This window comes from Nyctereutes procyonoides, unplaced genomic scaffold (genome assembly GCF_905146905.1).
Source record: "Nyctereutes procyonoides isolate TBG_1078 unplaced genomic scaffold, NYPRO_anot_genome, whole genome shotgun sequence".
Classification (NCBI taxonomy): domain Eukaryota; kingdom Metazoa; phylum Chordata; class Mammalia; order Carnivora; family Canidae; genus Nyctereutes; species Nyctereutes procyonoides.
The window spans coordinates 25,355,653-25,371,650 of NW_026575132.1; the positions used below are offsets into that span (position 1 = coordinate 25,355,653).

At 51.1% G+C, this 15,998-nt stretch overlaps 3 protein-coding genes across 13 annotated transcripts in view; 2 read left to right on the forward strand and 1 right to left on the reverse strand.

The window, feature by feature from the left end:
• Positions 1-29: 29 nt before the first annotated feature.
• On the forward strand, positions 30-3,781 carry LOC129522857 (mitochondrial chaperone BCS1). Of its 2 annotated transcripts, none has more exons than XM_055345350.1 (8): positions 30-91; positions 1,295-1,663; positions 1,765-1,904; positions 2,093-2,287; positions 2,549-2,612; positions 2,841-3,010; positions 3,225-3,342; positions 3,474-3,781. In XM_055345350.1, the coding sequence occupies exons 2-8, from the start codon at positions 1,344-1,346 to the stop codon at positions 3,724-3,726; spliced, it is 1,260 nt and encodes a 419-aa protein (XP_055201325.1). In that variant the 5' UTR covers positions 30-91; positions 1,295-1,343; the 3' UTR covers positions 3,727-3,781. The 2 variants fall into 2 exon arrangements, with proteins under 2 accessions (XP_055201325.1, XP_055201324.1); XM_055345349.1 differs by lacking the exon at positions 30-91 and adding an exon at positions 166-528.
• Positions 3,782-4,252: 471 nt separating this feature from the next.
• RNF25 (ring finger protein 25) lies at positions 4,253-10,437 on the reverse strand. Of its 5 annotated transcripts, none has more exons than XM_055345623.1 (10): positions 10,325-10,437; positions 8,016-8,090; positions 7,671-7,773; positions 7,513-7,580; positions 7,350-7,419; positions 6,148-6,219; positions 5,910-6,053; positions 5,473-5,562; positions 5,055-5,189; positions 4,253-4,852 (listed from the first exon to the last, which is right to left on the reverse strand). In XM_055345623.1, the coding sequence occupies exons 1-10, from the start codon at positions 10,363-10,365 to the stop codon at positions 4,274-4,276; spliced, it is 1,377 nt and encodes a 458-aa protein (XP_055201598.1). In that variant the 5' UTR covers positions 10,366-10,437; the 3' UTR covers positions 4,253-4,273. The 5 variants fall into 5 exon arrangements, with proteins under 5 accessions (XP_055201598.1, XP_055201595.1, XP_055201597.1 ...); XM_055345620.1 differs by having other exon boundaries at positions 4,980-5,189; XM_055345622.1 differs by having other exon boundaries at positions 5,473-5,565.
• Positions 10,438-10,523: 86 nt separating this feature from the next.
• The window catches only part of STK36 (serine/threonine kinase 36), a 28,306-nt gene continuing 22,831 nt past the window's right edge, over positions 10,524-15,998 (forward strand). The window contains exons 1-6 of one of the 6 annotated variants that reach the window (XM_055345611.1): positions 10,524-10,657; positions 11,207-11,384; positions 12,094-12,234; positions 12,350-12,427; positions 14,155-14,285; positions 14,531-14,780. In XM_055345611.1, coding sequence (XP_055201586.1) covers positions 11,301-11,384; positions 12,094-12,234; positions 12,350-12,427; positions 14,155-14,285; positions 14,531-14,780 — 684 coding nt within the window. In that variant the 5' untranslated portion in view covers positions 10,524-10,657; positions 11,207-11,300. Of the gene's footprint in view, positions 10,658-10,683; positions 10,832-11,206; positions 11,501-12,093; positions 12,235-12,349; positions 12,428-14,154; positions 14,286-14,530; positions 14,781-15,272; positions 15,888-15,998 lie in introns of those variants that run through there. The other 5 variants (XM_055345613.1, XM_055345609.1, XM_055345610.1 and 2 more) reach the window with 5 other exon arrangements.

Genomic DNA, 15,998 nt, shown 5'->3' on the forward strand with positions numbered 1-15,998 from the left:
GTAGGTGAGGAGCGCGGGGGCGGGGCCGAGAGCGCTTCCCCGGAGCGCGCGGGCCGAGACCATCGAGAGGGAGGGCCAGAGAGTCATGGCGGTAAGGGGGCGGGGTGACGGCTTGCTGCGAGCCACGCCGCCCGAGGCGCGAGCTGGGCTGTCGAGGGGGTCGGGAGGGTCGGGTGGGGGCAGGGCTCCGTCCGCGGCCTTCCGTGCGTGGGTATTTGGGCATTCTGGATTCTACTCTGAGCCCCGGCGGTGGTCCCGGCTGTCAGTGCGCCGCCCGGCGCGCCCCGCGCGTCCCGCGCGGAGCGGAGCGGCCGAGGGGCCGGGGAGCTGTGCTAGAAACGACGCGGCCTCCTGCCCCTCGGGATCCTGCGGTCTAGAATTAGACTCGGTCACGTTTTATTGGGGGTGGCGGATTCGGGGGGAAATCTCCATGGAGAAAGCAGCAAGTGGACAGGTCTTCAACTGGAGAGGGAAGGAATCCATTCGAATGGGCGGTTCCGAGCAGAGCGACCTGCTGGAGCAGAGAAGGTTGTTGGCGTGTTTGTACGACGCGACGCGTTAGGCGCTAACCCGAGTGGCGGAGGGTATTGAGTACTACCAGGCAGAGGACTCCTTACCTAATTCAGGGACCTGTTGAGAGCCAGCCATCGGAGCTGTTGCAGTAGGGAGAGTAGTAGGATTGAAGCGGACTTTATCAAGAAAGATCTGGACCCCTGTGGAGCAATTTGAAGCAGTAGGCAGGGAGACCCATTAAGATGACATTTCAGGAAGTAAAATTAATTTGAAAGAGACAGTTTAGTTGGGAGGTGATAAAGGGCTAAACAGGACATGAGCAATTGAGCACGTGAAGGACAGGGTATTTGAAGGACGTTTCTCATGAAGTTACAGGTCAGCGGAAGAGAGTAGCTTCTTCATCCCCGGTTAACTCTGGCCAGGGGGCCCCTTTCTATCTCAGCTAGTCCCAGAGGCCACAAAAATTCAGTTCATTATGCTGATGAGAAGTTGGTTACGTTGCCCTCTCATGTTTAAACAATCTTCAGATCCAGTCCTCTGGCAGAAAATGAGATGAACGGGATAATGAAGAGCAAAATGGAAAGAGGGGCCTGGAGTTTCAGCTCTTGCATTCCAACACCTTGTCGTCCCCACCGATGTTGAAACACACAGTAGCACTGACCTGTCCTTCCTGCACCTGGCTTCTGAGGCGGGGAGGGAGCAAGGGTGAGGAGGGATTGTGGAGTCCAGTATCTAAACTAATCTTGTGCTTTGTCCTGTCTCCACTGCTCCCCATCCTCAGGTTTTGAAAATGCCTCAGAGCCTATAAGGTTCAGTGTTTCCTTGTCAAGATGCCCCTCTCAGACTTTATTCTGGCCCTGAAGGACAATCCCTACTTTGGGGCTGGATTCGGGCTTGTGGGTGTGGGCACAGCCCTGGCCCTGGCCCGGAAGGGTGCCCAACTGGGCCTGGTGGCATTCCGGCGTCATTACATGATCACACTGGAAGTCCCTGCTCGAGACCGAAGCTATGCCTGGTTGCTTAGCTGGCTCACCCGCCACAGTACCCGTACTCAGCACCTCAGTGTTGAGACTTCGTACCTTCAGCATGAGAGTGGGCGCATCTCCACTAAGTTCGAATTTGTCCCCAGCCCTGGAAACCACTTTATCTGGTAAGATTGGAAATCAGGGAGGGCCAAGAAAGTAGAAAGGGAGAACGAGGGGAGCTTGATTTGACTCATCCTTTCACCCGGCTTTGACCATTTTTATTCAGGTATCAGGGGAAATGGATCCGAGTGGAACGAAGTCGAGAGATGCAGATGATAGACCTGCAGACGGGAACCCCTTGGGAATCTGTCACCTTCACAGCTCTGGGCACTGACCGAAAGGTCTTCTTCAACATCCTGGAGGAAGGTGTGGGATAGCACAGGCTGGCTTTACATGAGGGTTGTAAGGACAGGGGCGCTTGACATTGGAGGAAGGGAAGCTTGGACAGGGCAAAATGAGCCCAGGGGACCAATTGGAAAGCTGTTTTGGCACAGCTCTGCCTAATTGCACGGTAAAGAGCAATTATTGGCTTTGTCTCATCTTCCTCGTCCTAGCTCGAGAGCTGGCCTTGCAGCAGGAGGAAGGGAAGACAGTGATGTACACAGCCATGGGCTCTGAATGGCGCCCTTTTGGTTATCCACGCCGCCGCCGGCCACTGACTTCTGTGGTTCTAGGACAGGGTCTGGCTGACCGAATTGTTAGAGATGTCCGGGAATTCATCGATAACCCCAAGTGGTACACTGACAGAGGTGAGAAGCGCCTGGGGTCTTGGCCAGACTGTTTTTGATATGGTGTCAAACAGCCTGGGTCTGTGGCCAGACCAGGTGAATGAGTATAAAGCTCGAGCCCAATTCTCAGAAAAGTTGCCCTAGCATTGATTTCTTCCTATTCCAAGGTCATCAAGCCACCAGGGGGCAGGGTTGGGAATGAATGTGGACTTCTGGGGTGGAGTACTTGAATCCGTTGAATCCGTTTTAGGTCTTTGATGATCATCTTGGCTGTATTCCTAGGCATTCCCTACAGACGTGGCTACCTGCTTTATGGGCCTCCTGGTTGTGGAAAAAGCAGTTTTATGTGAGTAGGGTCACATATTCTCTTAATCTGTAAACTGGAGGAAAAAATAGGGCTGTGGGGTTGCAAAAGGAATTGAATTGTGGGGACCAGGGAACAGGATAAACATTGGGACAGAAGCATTTGGGTAACAACTAGGTCTCTGAGAGCCACTGGATTGGTGAGGACAAGTATTTGGGTCCAAGGACAGATTCCCAGGTTGCCCACCACCTGTCCTCCCATCCTCCATAGCACAGCCCTGGCTGGGGAACTGGAGCACAGCATCTGCCTGCTGAGTCTCACAGACTCCAGCCTCTCCGATGACCGGCTCAACCACCTGCTGAGCGTGGCCCCACAGCAGAGCCTGGTGCTCCTGGAGGACGTTGATGCAGCCTTTCTTAGCCGAGACCTGGCTGCAGAGAGTAAGTGAAGGGAAGGGGAAGCATTTCTAGATGAGGGTCAGTGAGGTAGAGGAGTGAGGAGCAGTGGAAGGAAGTGGAAATCCCAAGGGCTGACGGAGGATGCCTCGGTTGGCAACACAAGAGGCACACTGCTAAGTTGGAGAATGTGGTGGGGAGTTGAGAGCTTAAGCAGGGTCATGACCAGCTGCAATTCTTTATCTCCGCCTTCCTCTAGACCCAGTCAAGTACCAAGGTCTAGGTCGCCTCACCTTCAGCGGACTGCTCAACGCCTTGGATGGTGTGGCATCCACTGAGGCACGCATCGTGTTTATGACCACCAACCACGTTGACAGGTAAGAAGGGGTGAGGCCCTCTGAAGCTGAGGTGAGACTCCACCCCTGCAGGCCCATGGGTTGAGAGGGACCGACATTTCTGGGGGGTACTGGTATCTGTTGACTCTACCTTTGCCGCCTTGTGCTCTTAGGCTGGACCCTGCCCTGATACGCCCCGGACGAGTAGACATGAAGGAGTACGTGGGCTACTGCTCACACTGGCAGCTGACCCAGATGTTCCAGAGGTTCTATCCAGGGCAAGCACCTTCCTTGGCTGAGGCCTTTGCAGGACGTGTCCTTCAAGTCACAACGCAGATCAGTCCTGCCCAGGTACAGGGCTACTTCATGCTGTATAAAAACGACCCTGCAGGGGCCATTCACAATGCTGAGTCTCTGAGGACATGACGGGCAAGCTGTGCTCAGCGCTTCTCCTCTAGATCAATAAACACCTGCCACACCACTCTGCTCTCTGGCCTCCCTCCCTGCCTCCCTGTATTGGTACTTAGGTCAAAGGCAGGGGCCCTCAGGCATCCACAGAGGCCAGTGCCGGGGGCATAAGCTAAGGCAAAGCTGGAAGAGACACCATGGTAATCAGGGAAGTACAGTCTTCAATCTAAAGGCATTCGGTTTTAAAAAAATGTATATACATAAAAATGTGGACATATACACGGTGGGTGTGTGCACATCGTATTCCTGCATGTTCTGCTTAGATGTTGGCATCTACTAGTTTTCCTGAAACCCACCACACTGGCTGGGGTGTCAGGCCTATCTTTATTCAGAACTTGATCTCTTGGGAAAATGGACTTCAGGGCAAAGTTGGAGCTAGTCTCCCACACTCAGGTCTTGCTATACTGCACAGGCTAGGCGCTACTAAGCAAAGAAAGCCAAACAAGGCCAAATCTCTTTATTGCCCCTCCCTGCCCCCCCCAAATCCCTGCCCCCCACAGTACTGCTAGGAACCGTCCTCAGACTCCATGCTCAGGGGCTCCCTCCGAGTACCAGGACGATAGGCTCCCCGACCCCGAGGCAGGCGGGGGTAGGAAGAACCCGTTGTCCGACCCTTGGAGCGCTCCCAGCGAGCACAGTCCCGAGTCCTGCGGGGTGGGGGACCCTGCCAGTTGCCAGGCCCCTTCTCTTGGGGAGGACCTTCAACCCCTTGGCTACAGGGTTCTGGCTTTAGGTCCATGGGCTCCTTGAGGGGCCCCTCAGGAGGTGGCAGTTCCTGGGTGTCACTGGTACCTTTGTGGGCATGGCACTCCCCTCCCTTTAGGTGCCTCCGTTCAGGCTGTTTCCAGGGGCCTCGACTGGCCCGGGGGGGATCTATCATAGCTTTCTGGGTCTCGCCCAACCTTTGCTGATTTGGCCCAGCCCCTGGAATCTTCTCACACGTGTACTGGGAGGCCACAGGCAGAGGAGCTGACAGGTTGGGCTGGGCAGTTGATGAGGTGGACAGTTCTGAGGCAAGGGCACTGGGTGGCTGGGATCCTCTGGAGGCATCTACAGCCGACTCTGGCTCCACAGGGGCAGGAGGCTAGAAAGAAATGAGCAGATGCAGTGAGGGAGGTGTAGTTTCCCAAAGCAGGGAGCTGTAGGCCCCTTGCTCACAGCTGAGGCTGACTGCCATCAGCCTCTAACCTTAAGGGTAGAACAGAGCTCACCCTAGGGCCATGGCAGAGGGGCGCTGCTGCGAAGGTAGGGGGCAGTAAGGGAGGTGTGAGGAAGGCTCCCCTCACCTGCTGGAGACTAATGAAGTACCGGTTACGCTCAGCCTCAAGGTCAATGATGCCTCCCCGCTCCTGCTGCCTCTGGTAGAGCCGCTTGCGCTCTTCTTGTTGGCGCAGGCTCTCTGCGCTGGGCTGGTATAGCTCCTGGAAGGCAGTGAGCAGAGTGAGAGTAGGGAAAAAAAAATAGCAGAAGGCAGACTCGAATCCCTGCTCTTTCAGGACTGCCTCAGATCTGCATGGGGTTCTTGGGTTTGCCTCTCAGATCTGGGCTCTCAAAGCCTCAGCCTAGTTGGGGCTGTAGCTCTGCAGGGTCCCAGGCAGGTCAAGCCCAATTCTGGAGGTCCCATTTGAGGAAGACAAGATGCCATCCCTCCCTCCTTGGAGGATGCCATTATTTCTGGCTCAGATGACAAGGGAATTTCCTTACCATGGGCTGTTGGGGTTCAGGGGCTGCTTTCAGTGAGGCAAGATCATATACAAGGGGCTCTCTGCACACCGGACACTGCACACCGACTGCCTTCTAAAAATAGAGGAGAAATCACAGCCCTGCTTCACGGCCCATAGTGCTTGCTTGCCAGCTGCCCAACCCAGTCAGCCAGGCTAATCTGAACAGGGCAGGGATGAAGGGCACAGGCACACTGAGGCAGGATAGGGCAGGGGTTGCCTCCCCAGATAGAGGTCTGGGAACTCTGAAACTACATGCAGCATGTATACATGTATATAAGAACACCCTTTTTTCTGGACAGAGGTGAGCTTTCAAATTTCAAAGGGATCTGTGATGCCAAAAAGGCGAAGAGCCCCTGGAGCCGAGGGACAGAAAGGGGTGTGAGGGGGTCAGGTGAGAGCAGGGGCTGGCAAGCTGACCTGCTTGGTTGCGGCATGCTGCCGTTCCTGCTCCTGCTCCTGGCCTTGAGCCTGTAGCTCACGCTCCATGTGCTGGATGTACCGAGCAAGGCAGTGGCAGTGGAAGTAGTGGTAACAGGGTGTTTTGGTAAAGGCCTCCTTCTCCTGAAGGGAGGAGACACAGGGCATGGCGCCGGAGCTCTCATGAGTCCTCCACTGCCAGCCCAAGCAGACGCCAGGTCCCAAGGGAGAAACCCACCTGGAAATCATAGAGGCAGATGACGCACTGGCCATGGGGGATATTATTGTCTGTGAGAATTTCCTTCCCTTTCTGAGAGGAGAGAAGACATTTCAAACAGGGAGGCAGGGGCAAGAACTGGGAACACAGCCAGGGTTCTACTATTCCCAGGGGTGAATGCGGGAATGTCTCCTACTAAGCTAGCATGTTACTTTGTGTTCATGCATTCCTGTCTCGGGGAGGTGTCCTCCCGCTGGAATCAGTCCTCCGCGTCCCTGCCCCTCCTGCCACATCAACCCAGCCGCACAATCCAATTTTGCTGTTTTTCCACTTCATAAATCACCTTTAGTACACCTCGGGGATGAAAATAATATGCCTCAAGAGAACAGAATGTTCAATTGAAACTCTTATCTTCTGGGAGGTCTTCTTTGGTTAACCCCCTCTGATTATCACTCCAAGAGGTCTGTTCTTGGAGTCAGCTTCCAGAAAAAGTTGAGGCATGGACAACCCAAATGAACAGAGAACTCAAGGGCATCAAGTTGGGCTGCAAACAAACTCATTTGCACTGTTGTTTGAATAGCTAATAATCTGGAATTCCACAAAGCTCAAAGTGGCATTGTGGAGGTCGGGCTCAGGAGTGCTACAGTGGTCTAAGCCACTCGGACTCCAAGCCGCCCACCTTCATTCTTTTCTGAACATTTTTCTTCAAAAGTCAAAGTTTTGAAGTTTTGAAACAAGACTGTACTTAATTGTGTTTTTAATCTCAAGCAACAGAAGTTGTCTGTGTATGTGAACTTGTAGCTTTAGGTGTTCTCTGTGGGTTGTTAACTTCATTAGGGGAGAAACTGAGTAAAAGAACCATGGCAGACTAGCCTTCAAATTTTCATTTGTGGTGAGACTCTCTAGGCAAGGTCTCTATCTCTTGCTACTTTCGGTTGCCAGTGCCCAGAGAATGCCTTGAAGCAGAATCAAGAAAAATTCAAGTTAAAAAGGCAAAGTCATTTTTAGGATACTAGCATAGGCCACTTGGGGAAGCTAGAGAACTCTCTTTTGGGGCGGGTGGCAGGATTCTTGGTAACAGAAGAAAATTTTATCTTTCTGGATTTAGGCCTCACCTAAACAAGTAGTAAATGAATGACTCCAGATATACGTAAGATCCTAGGCCCATTACCTCCCCTAAGAGAAACAGCTCTAGGAGTTTCCCGAGCTAGCACACCTCTTACCTCGATGAGTTCATAGAGCATAGCAGTACCCAGTCCAGCATTGGCCACGTGGCTTAGTGCCTGTGAAATCCTGGAAAAGGGCAAAGCAAACATTAGGCCTGCTCCCTCCCCTCACCAGACTGAGCTGCAGCCCATTTTCCCTGCCATGACCACCCCAACTTACTTGTGGATCTGTTCATCTGAGAGTCCTCGGGGGTTACGGATAGAGATCTGTGGCACCTCATTGGGGTACTAGTGGGAGGAAATAATGTTACTGCTAAAGCACTCCACCCCAGAGCCTTTCTCCTTTCTCCCTTTGCTGCCACAAGACAGGGGCCTCACCTGTGTTGGGACCTGAAGTACCAGGGTGAAGCACACATACTGTGAATTCTGGTCTTCTGCAGTGGCAGGGTGCAGGGTGATGTAGATCTCCCATGGTGAGGATCTGTAGGTGGATGAAGCGGGGACCTGGGATGTGACTGGGCAGGAGTTTGAGGACCAGGAAAGATGGGAGTGAAACAGTAAAGCTGATGGAGGAAGTGAGCAGTGGGCTCTTTCTTTTGGGGGAGATTAAAGGAGTATGTTTGTCTCCATGAGAACATCTTCTCTGAATCAAGGCTCATGGATTCTGCATGAAATCTGCTCATTACTAAGGGGACTCCTGCCCACCTTCAGTTGAATACGTACCTGCCATTTCCTTTAACCACCTGTAGTTCATCCAGATAAATAGACTCTAACACCTCGACTTCAGAGGGAAGTACCCTGGAGAGACAGGAGGAGATTGGCTCACCATTACAGCTCTCCCCATCAAAGCCTGCTAGAGCCTGTGATGGCTGACTTTATACAAAACGAAATTTGCCTGAGTGTGTTCTTTTGCTAACCTCCATAAAAACAGGGGAAATAGGTTTTCTTACATTGTCAAGGGGCCAGGTAGGAAGCATGGGAATCAGAGTTTAAGGGACTATTTCTGTCAACAGATGAGGAAATGGATTCTTGGGAAGGTGAAATGACTGGCTCAAATACCAAAGTTTAACAGGCAGAACTAGAAACAGAGCCTGACTCCGTTTAAATTCCATCATGCTGCTAGTTGACCATCTCTGTGACCCAGAAATAAGCTGTCAATTGATTCACACCAAGGCTACCAATACCACTCCTAGCTTTCCCTACACCACTGTTCATGTGGATTCCAGTGTCTACACATACTCCCAGTATCAGTTACCCTAAGCCTACTCAAGGAGATAGCAACCTGAACAGAAAAAGAGGTCTAGGTGGTATAAACACCATGATGTAGCAGAAGAGCCATCAGTTTTCGAGTAATAGGTACTAATCACTTATAGCTACATGATCTGAGTAACTCCGTAAGCTTGAGTCACTCTGGCTACTATATATAGGTAATGCCACCTACTGTCTAGATTTATTATAATGATAAAAGGCTGTTTATGTAAAGTATCTAATAATATCTTGGCCATAGTGTGTAGTCTAGGTCCTCTTTTCTATTTGTATATAACCTTCTCCTGTAAAAAGGAAAGAAAAGGATATAGTCGGTATTCAATGTATTTACGACCCTTGCTATCTGGTTGATCTAGATCAACCTGTTTAGGTCAAGATCAGGTTGCCCTGATGTCAATGAGAGAACATACATGTTTAATCAAAGAAACAGGAGTGGTAATGACACTGAAGATTAGTGATAGGCTGAAGTCCATAGCTCTGCTCAGGTAATGCACATAAGGACGCATGCTTGGTTTCCTTTACAGTTACTGTTCCTTCTTTATCAAGAGCAGGGCTGCCCTAGCATATCCCATATATTGCTCGTTCTCAAATTTTCTTTTTAAGTCTTAGGCCCCTCAAAATATAAAATAGATAACAGTGGTGTGGTTTGGGTCGACGTGAGTGTGGGAGTCTCAGGACACCACAGGCTAGCTGTGCAATCACTACTGGCCTCTCCATGGCTCAACGTGCCTCCTCAGAATTATAAAGTTTCCCTAAATAAGTTGAAAACCATGAGCCTAGATAGTCTCAAAAAGGCCAACAGTGGCTGGGCTCCTTGAACCAATGATATCCATGAAGAGGCTTTCAATGCTTCACCTGCCCTAGTTGTGACTTGGGACCTGGATGTGAGGTGGTGACAAAAAAGGGGGTGAGGGTAGGGAGACTGTATAATGTCCTAGTACCAAAAACATGATTCAGAATCAGATAACCTGGATTCCTAGGTCATAGGTATGCACCTTTTTGGCAAATCGATTTACCTCCTCAGGCTTCATCTAGTCCCCTCAGGTACTCGCACCTCAATTGGAAAAAGGACGCTTTTATGTATAAATCCACCGTGAGCCTCTCAACTATTCTGAGGTAGATGCCACACCCACTTTTTTACATCTCAGGACACTGACTCACAGAAGCTAGGTGGCCTGGTCAGCATCACACGCTAATAAAACGTGGAGTGAACCCACATTTATCCTATTTCCAATCCCAGAGTCCTTCCAGGTTTTGGTCTCTTGTTGAGAATGCTTGAGAGAAGGACTAGGAGAGCTTTGTGTGAGGTGTAAAGCTTTATTCAGACAAGCTCTTTCGTGCTGTCGGGGAGGGAGAAGGCTGAGGAAAACCTCGGCGGAAATTGGCTGACCCAAGGGGAAAGGGGTCAGGGGCGGGAGGGCACCGGCTCCGGGAGGTAAAAGGGAGGTGGGAGAGGTGATAAGCAGGCATCCTCGGGACCCTGAGCAAATCCACTTCAGGACAATGAGACGAGTGAGGCCAGAGAAGAGGGGATCGAGCCAGATAAGGCGCGGCCCGAGCTGGCCTGGCCTCCTCTCCCGTCCGATCGGTGCCCCTCCACCCTCAGCTCCCCGGTACAGAAGCTCTCTCGGCGAGACATGTCAGCGCCTCCGCCACCCCTTATCCCTCGCTCCGCCCCACAAGCCCGCCGTACGGACCGTCCGCGGCCACCGCCAGTCTCCCGGACCGGACCCAGGCGGCCAGCCAAAGCCCATGCCCCCAGTTACCAGTCCTCCTCCCCCGCAGCTGCCGACGCAGACGCCGCCATGTCTCCTCCGGCCCGCAGCCGGAACCGGAAATGCCCTCTGGGAAGGCGGAGGCGGCGAGGAGAGAGCAGGCGCGCGGCCGTTTCCAGGCAACCGTGGACTCCCGGTCCTCAGGGGGTCCTGAGGCCCAAGGGACGGCTCGGAAGTGCCCTAGGAAGTGCCTATGGGCAGTCCTCCGTCTCTCCCAAAGCCTGAGCGCCTCTGTCCTCTGGGCTTCTTCTGGCCAATTCCAACGACTACAGCTGGAAACAGTGGGAGTCCCAAGAGTCCGGCTGTGGGGGGAGGGGAAGAATTGTAAGTCAGGCAAAGTGTGCAGGCAGCCGGGCGGGGCGGGGCTGAGGGCCGGGGCTGAGGGCCGGGGCCCACGTCCCTCGGCCTGAGGAGCTGGAAGCTCCTCGGCTGGGGGTGAGTGAGAGGCTCCGGTCTGCGAAGCGCGCCGGCCGGGGGCGTGGGCGGGCTGCTGGGCAGGTTGGCGGTGGCGGGAACTTGGGAGAGGCTGGGAGGGGCGGGGTCTGTGGGTCTGGCCGGATGGAGGGGGCGGGGGCGGGTGGGCGAGGCTGGGCGGAGGGGCGGGGCGAGGACGCGGCTGGGTCGGGGGAGGGGGCGGGGCCCGGGGCCCGGAGGGCGGGTCTGCGCGGAGGGGGAAGGGGGACACTGGGTCCTACGGGAATGGAGGTGGGTTGGGGGTGGGGGGGGGCTAGAAAGGAGGGAGAACGACAAGAGGCGCCCTGTTTGCTCCGAGATCTGGTCTTGCCATTCACTCCACTACGATGTTTTTGAAGCCTGGATTATTATGAAAAAAAGGCAAGGTGGCTGACATGAAGCTTTCTTCCATGCCCGCAGCAGGCCTCCTGGATGTGTAGACCTGTCCCTGGAGCTGTAGCCCTTCACCACCGTCTCTACCTCCTTCCTTCTGAGGGATCCTGAAGCCTCTGTCATGGAAAAGTACCACGTGTTGGAGATGATTGGAGAAGGCTCTTTTGGGAGGGTGTATAAGGGTCGAAGAAAATACAGTGCTCAGGTGGTGCACAAAGAGGGGCGTCTCTTGGGTGGGATTCTGTACCTCCAACTACTGTGGAAAATGGGACCAGATTACCGGCCAGTATTCCTGAAGCACTCTCTCATTCCTCTTACAGAGTAGGAGCTCTAATATTGGATTACTTGAGTTCAGATCCTAAGTCCACCACTTTGTAGCCTTTTAACTATGGACAAGTTACTTAACCTCTCAGCTACTTAACCTCTCAGTTACTTAACCTCTCATCTCTAGGATGAGGATAAAAACAGTATCTGATTGATGGGGTTTGAGGATTAAATGTGATTATCACTGAATCACTACGCTAGTATAGTGTCTGCCACCTAGTAAACAGTAAATAAATTGTTTATTATTATTCTCTCTGTCAAGCCATAGCAGAAGAGAGAGACCACTTGAACTCTATTCTTTCTTCATTTTTTTCTTCTTTCTCTTTCCCTTAAATCTTTACCCAGAGTGCTTTACCCAGATTAGAACACCTCTCCCAGAATCCACCAAAGGGATCTGCCTGGTGGAGGCTGTTTTGTCCTAGGGTAGGGGGTGGGGGAGGCCTAGATAAGGCCAGGGTATATGGGGTAAGGGGAGTAGCTGACTAGTGGGTAATGAGAATTTGTTCAATCTAAAGCCTGAGTTCTGGAACTCTGAGACGAATGTTTCAATAGCATGGTTAGGCCTTGATGTTTCATCTTACCACTGACAGGTGGTGGCCCTGAAGTTCATTCCAAAATTAGGACGCTCAGAGAAGGAGCTGAGAAATCTGCAACGAGAGATTGAAATCATGCGGTGTCTGCGGCATCCTAACATAGTGCATATGCTTGACAGCTTTGAAACTGACAAAGAGGTGCACTTGGGTTTTGGGTCACCCTTCCCCAAGAAGAAGGCTCCCAGAAATTTCCTGACCTCACAATGCATAAATCTGGAGCCATCAGTACAGTACCATTGTCTTCTCCCTGCAGGTGGTGGTGGTGACAGACTATGCTGAGGGAGAGCTCTTTCAGATCTTGGAAGATGACGGAAAACTTCCCGAAGACCAGGTACGTTTCCTGGCTCAAACTTCTCCTCTCCCCTGACCTCTTTTCAGCTTAAGGACTGGTAGGGAAAGCTCGGGGCACTGACTGTCACCATTTTGAAAAGTCCTGAGGAAAATACAAGACTCTAGGTGTCTATGGAGTCAGTGTGGTGTGACAGGAAAGTATGTGAACACTGGAGCTCAAATCTCTGAGTACAGAGGTTGACCCTACCACTTTCTAGCTGGATATTCGTGGGTAAGTTCCTTTAACCTCTTTGTGCTGTTTCCTCATTTAAAAATGGAAGTAATTATAACGTCTGTTTCATGAAGCTATTGTGAAGATTAGTGAATTAATTCTTTTTTTTAAAGATTTTACTTATTTATTCATGGTAGACACACACACACACAGAGGGACAGAGACACAGGCAGAGACACAGGCAGAGGGAGAAGCAGGCTTCATGCAGGGAGCCCGATGCGGGACCTGATCCCGGGACTCCAGGATCAGGCCCTGGGCCAAAGGCAGGCGCTAAGCACTGAGCAACCCAGGGGATCCCTAGTGAATTAATTCTTGTAAAGTGTTTAGAAGAGTGCCTGACACACAGTATTCAATATAGAGTTATTATTGCTATTATTTTTTAAGATTTATTTTTTTTTTAAGATTTTATTCATTCATGAGAGAGAGAGAGAGAGGGAAGGAGGGAGAGAGAGAGAGAGGCAGAGACACAGGCAGAGGGAGAAGCAGGCTCCATGCAGGAAGCCCAACGTGGGACTCGATCCCAGGTCTCCAGGATCACACCCTGGGCTGAAGGCGGCACTAAACCACTGAGCCATTTGGGCTTCCCAATTTTATTTATTCTTTTGATAGAGATAGAAAGAGAAAGAGTGTGTGTCTGCATGCACAAGCAGGGAGAGTGACGGAAGTGGGGAGCCTGACTTGGGGCTCAACCCCAGGGCCCTCAGATCATGACCTGAGCCAAAGGCAGCTGCTTAACCGATTGAGCCACCCAGGCACCCCAGTTCACGATTATTAATGCTGTTGCTGTCACGAGGCATCTTTAGGGAAGAAGGGCTAGTGTGTGGTACCAGAGAGGGCAGGAAGGTATAAGGGGCGTAGTTAAGGCAGGATTCACCACCAAGACCTAGTGGTTAGCAGTGGGATTTGGTTGAACACATTCTCCAGCCACACTTGTTGTAGGGATTTCTCTGTACCCTAGCAAGCAAGTAGGCCCCCCTCAAGACTTCTTACTGCATCATTCTATCTCCTTCTAAGGATTATTACTTGTAAGTCATCATCTCGTTCATTTTTTCTATCTTATTCGTTTGCGTACTTCTCTTGAGAAAAAGGACTTTGTCTCATTTAATGACAGCTAACGTATGTTGAAGGTTTACTAAGTGCCAGGCACCATTCTGAGTATGGAATGCTGTAATTTATTTAATCCTTGCAGTAATCCTATAAGGGAGATGGTATTATTAGCGTCACTTCGTAAATGACACATCTGAAACGCATGAGATAATTTGCCCATCGTGGTCATGTGGCTACTGAAACTCGGAACATTTTCCTTGAGTGAGTGAATGAACAAGTGAAAGAATGAATGAATGGGGCGGCAAGAACTAAGGAAGATGTTATGTGAAGCTCTGGAAGAAAGAAAAAGAAGAGAAGATGACATCAGTTATTTAGGGAAGTGTCTTTGGAATCATCAGGAGTCTCCTTCGTCTGACCTCTCCTTTTTGTTGCACCCGTTTGACCCCTAGGTTCAAGCCATCGCTGCTCAGTTGGTGTCTGCTCTGTACTATCTGCATTCCCACCGCATCCTCCACCGAGACATGAAACCGCAGAACATCCTTCTTGCCAAGGGTGGTGGTATCAAGCTCTGTGACTTTGGGTGAGGAGAAGACTGACCTTCCTTCTCTGCTTCTAGTTCTGTAGGGAGTCTTACACCATATGCTTGACTTACCTGGGTCTCATATTAGAACCCGAGCTGGAGACTGGGATTCCTATTGGGTCTTTTGAAAGGCGCTCTCTGTTTGCATTTAGGATATCTCGCACAATGACAGGTAGTAGTCAGCAGGCCTAGTTTATATTGATCATACATTCTCTCTTCCTATTTCCTTCCATCGTCTCCTGCAGATTTGCCCGGGCGATGAGCACCAACACGATGGTGCTGACCTCCATCAAAGGCACACCACTTTATATGTCTCCAGAGCTGGTGGAAGAGCGACCATATGACCACACCGCAGACCTCTGGTCTGTGGGCTGCATACTGTATGAGTTGGCTGTAGGCACCCCTCCCTTCTATACTACAAGCATCTTTCAGCTGGTCAGCCTCATTCTCAAGGACCCTGTGCGCTGGCCAACCACCATTAGTCCTTGCTTCAAGGTAACAAACATAGAAAGGGAAATTACTTTTGCATCAGACACCTGTGTTCCTGTGCCCCCGTTCCCTTTTCCAAAATCTGGGGCAAGACTTTGCAGTTACTGAATGAATGCAGGAGCTGGGCCAAGCTGCCTTGCTTTTCTACTGCAGGGGCGGATTCTGGGAGGCTGTTCTAAGATCGGCCAAACGGGAATAGCAGACTCTGCTGGGGGCAGATTATTCTTTATCGCAATGGGAAGGTAATTTTGAGCCACGAGGGACAGATGCTGTCCTCTTACACACTCTCTATCCTGCTTATTTGCTATCAGATGCAAGATGGTATTTAGATTTGCCCACAAAACTTTCAGTCTTCCTGAAAGAAGGAACCCTCAGACATCCAGACGGCCAGAGCTAGTGGGGCTAGCTCAGTGATAGGGGCAGATGACAGAAATTCTGCTTGTTGATTGTAGCTAAGTTGCAGCAGGGGAAGGGGGGGAGGCGGGAGGGAGGGAAAAGAGTTGACCCTTTTTTATTTCTTATCTAGGGCAAAATTTAGGCCCTCAATGGAATTTAAATGCAACCTTTTCCCAGAGTGCAGTCTCATTATAACTTTCCCTTGCCCTGTCTGAGATGAAAAGGGACAAGTTTCTCCCTAACCTATTTAGTTGGGAAGGCTCAAGTAGTTATCAAAGTGAATCTAAACAAAAGAAACTTCTGTGAGTGAGAGACACAAGATATTCATTCTGTCTTAGAACAGACATGCAGTCATCTTCATTCAGCAAGAGCCACAGTACACTAATCACCTTGTTTTAAAACAGTGGTCATCACCTACCAGTACCTTCTATTCCAGTTTTAGGCCCAACTGAGGATTTTCCCAAGATTACCTCATAACAGATGTACCTTTTTCAGAGGCAGTCTCCCTTTCCCACCACCGTCTGAAAACTTGCCGAAAGATTTCTATTTTGCGTGCTTCCAAACCTATGTTTACACAGTGACTTTGTGTGTGAGTGTGCATTTAGCCACAAATGCATCTGTTCCTACCTGGCTGCAGACAAACCCACAATCAAAGGGAGGACACAGTGAGCAACTTGGACCCCTCTGAACGTTTGTTTTCTGAAGATGATTATGAAGGTGACAGAATGTTTCTGGATAGGAATTGGGGCTTTCCGGGAGGTGAGGCGGTGAAGTCTGTCTCTGGAGCCAGGGAAATGAGGCCTGAGGATAGGGCTAGAGAGGCTGTGA

What these genes read in the sequence shown, in the direction of transcription:
- LOC129522857 (XM_055345350.1), top strand. Translation starts at nt 1,344, where the DNA reads ATGCCCCTCTCAGACTTTATTCTGGCCCTGAAGGACAATCCCTACTTT. An exon ending in CCTGGAAACCACTTTATCTG is followed by an intron (nt 1,664 to 1,764) that starts GTAAGATTGGAA and finishes ATTTTTATTCAG; the next exon opens with GTATCAGGGGAAATGGATCC. An exon ending in ACCACCAACCACGTTGACAG is followed by an intron (nt 3,343 to 3,473) that starts GTAAGAAGGGGT and finishes TTGTGCTCTTAG; the next exon opens with GCTGGACCCTGCCCTGATAC.
- RNF25 (XM_055345619.1), bottom strand. Translation starts at nt 10,365, where the DNA reads ATGGCGGCGTCTGCGTCGGCAGCTGCGGGGGAGGAGGACTG. An exon ending in GCTGCGGGGGAGGAGGACTG is followed by an intron (nt 8,091 to 10,324) that starts GTAACTGGGGGC and finishes CTGTCTCTCCAG; the next exon opens with GGTACTTCCCTCTGAAGTCG. An exon ending in TGCTCTATGAACTCATCGAG is followed by an intron (nt 6,220 to 7,349) that starts GTAAGAGGTGTG and finishes CTCTCCTCTCAG; the next exon opens with AAAGGGAAGGAAATTCTCAC.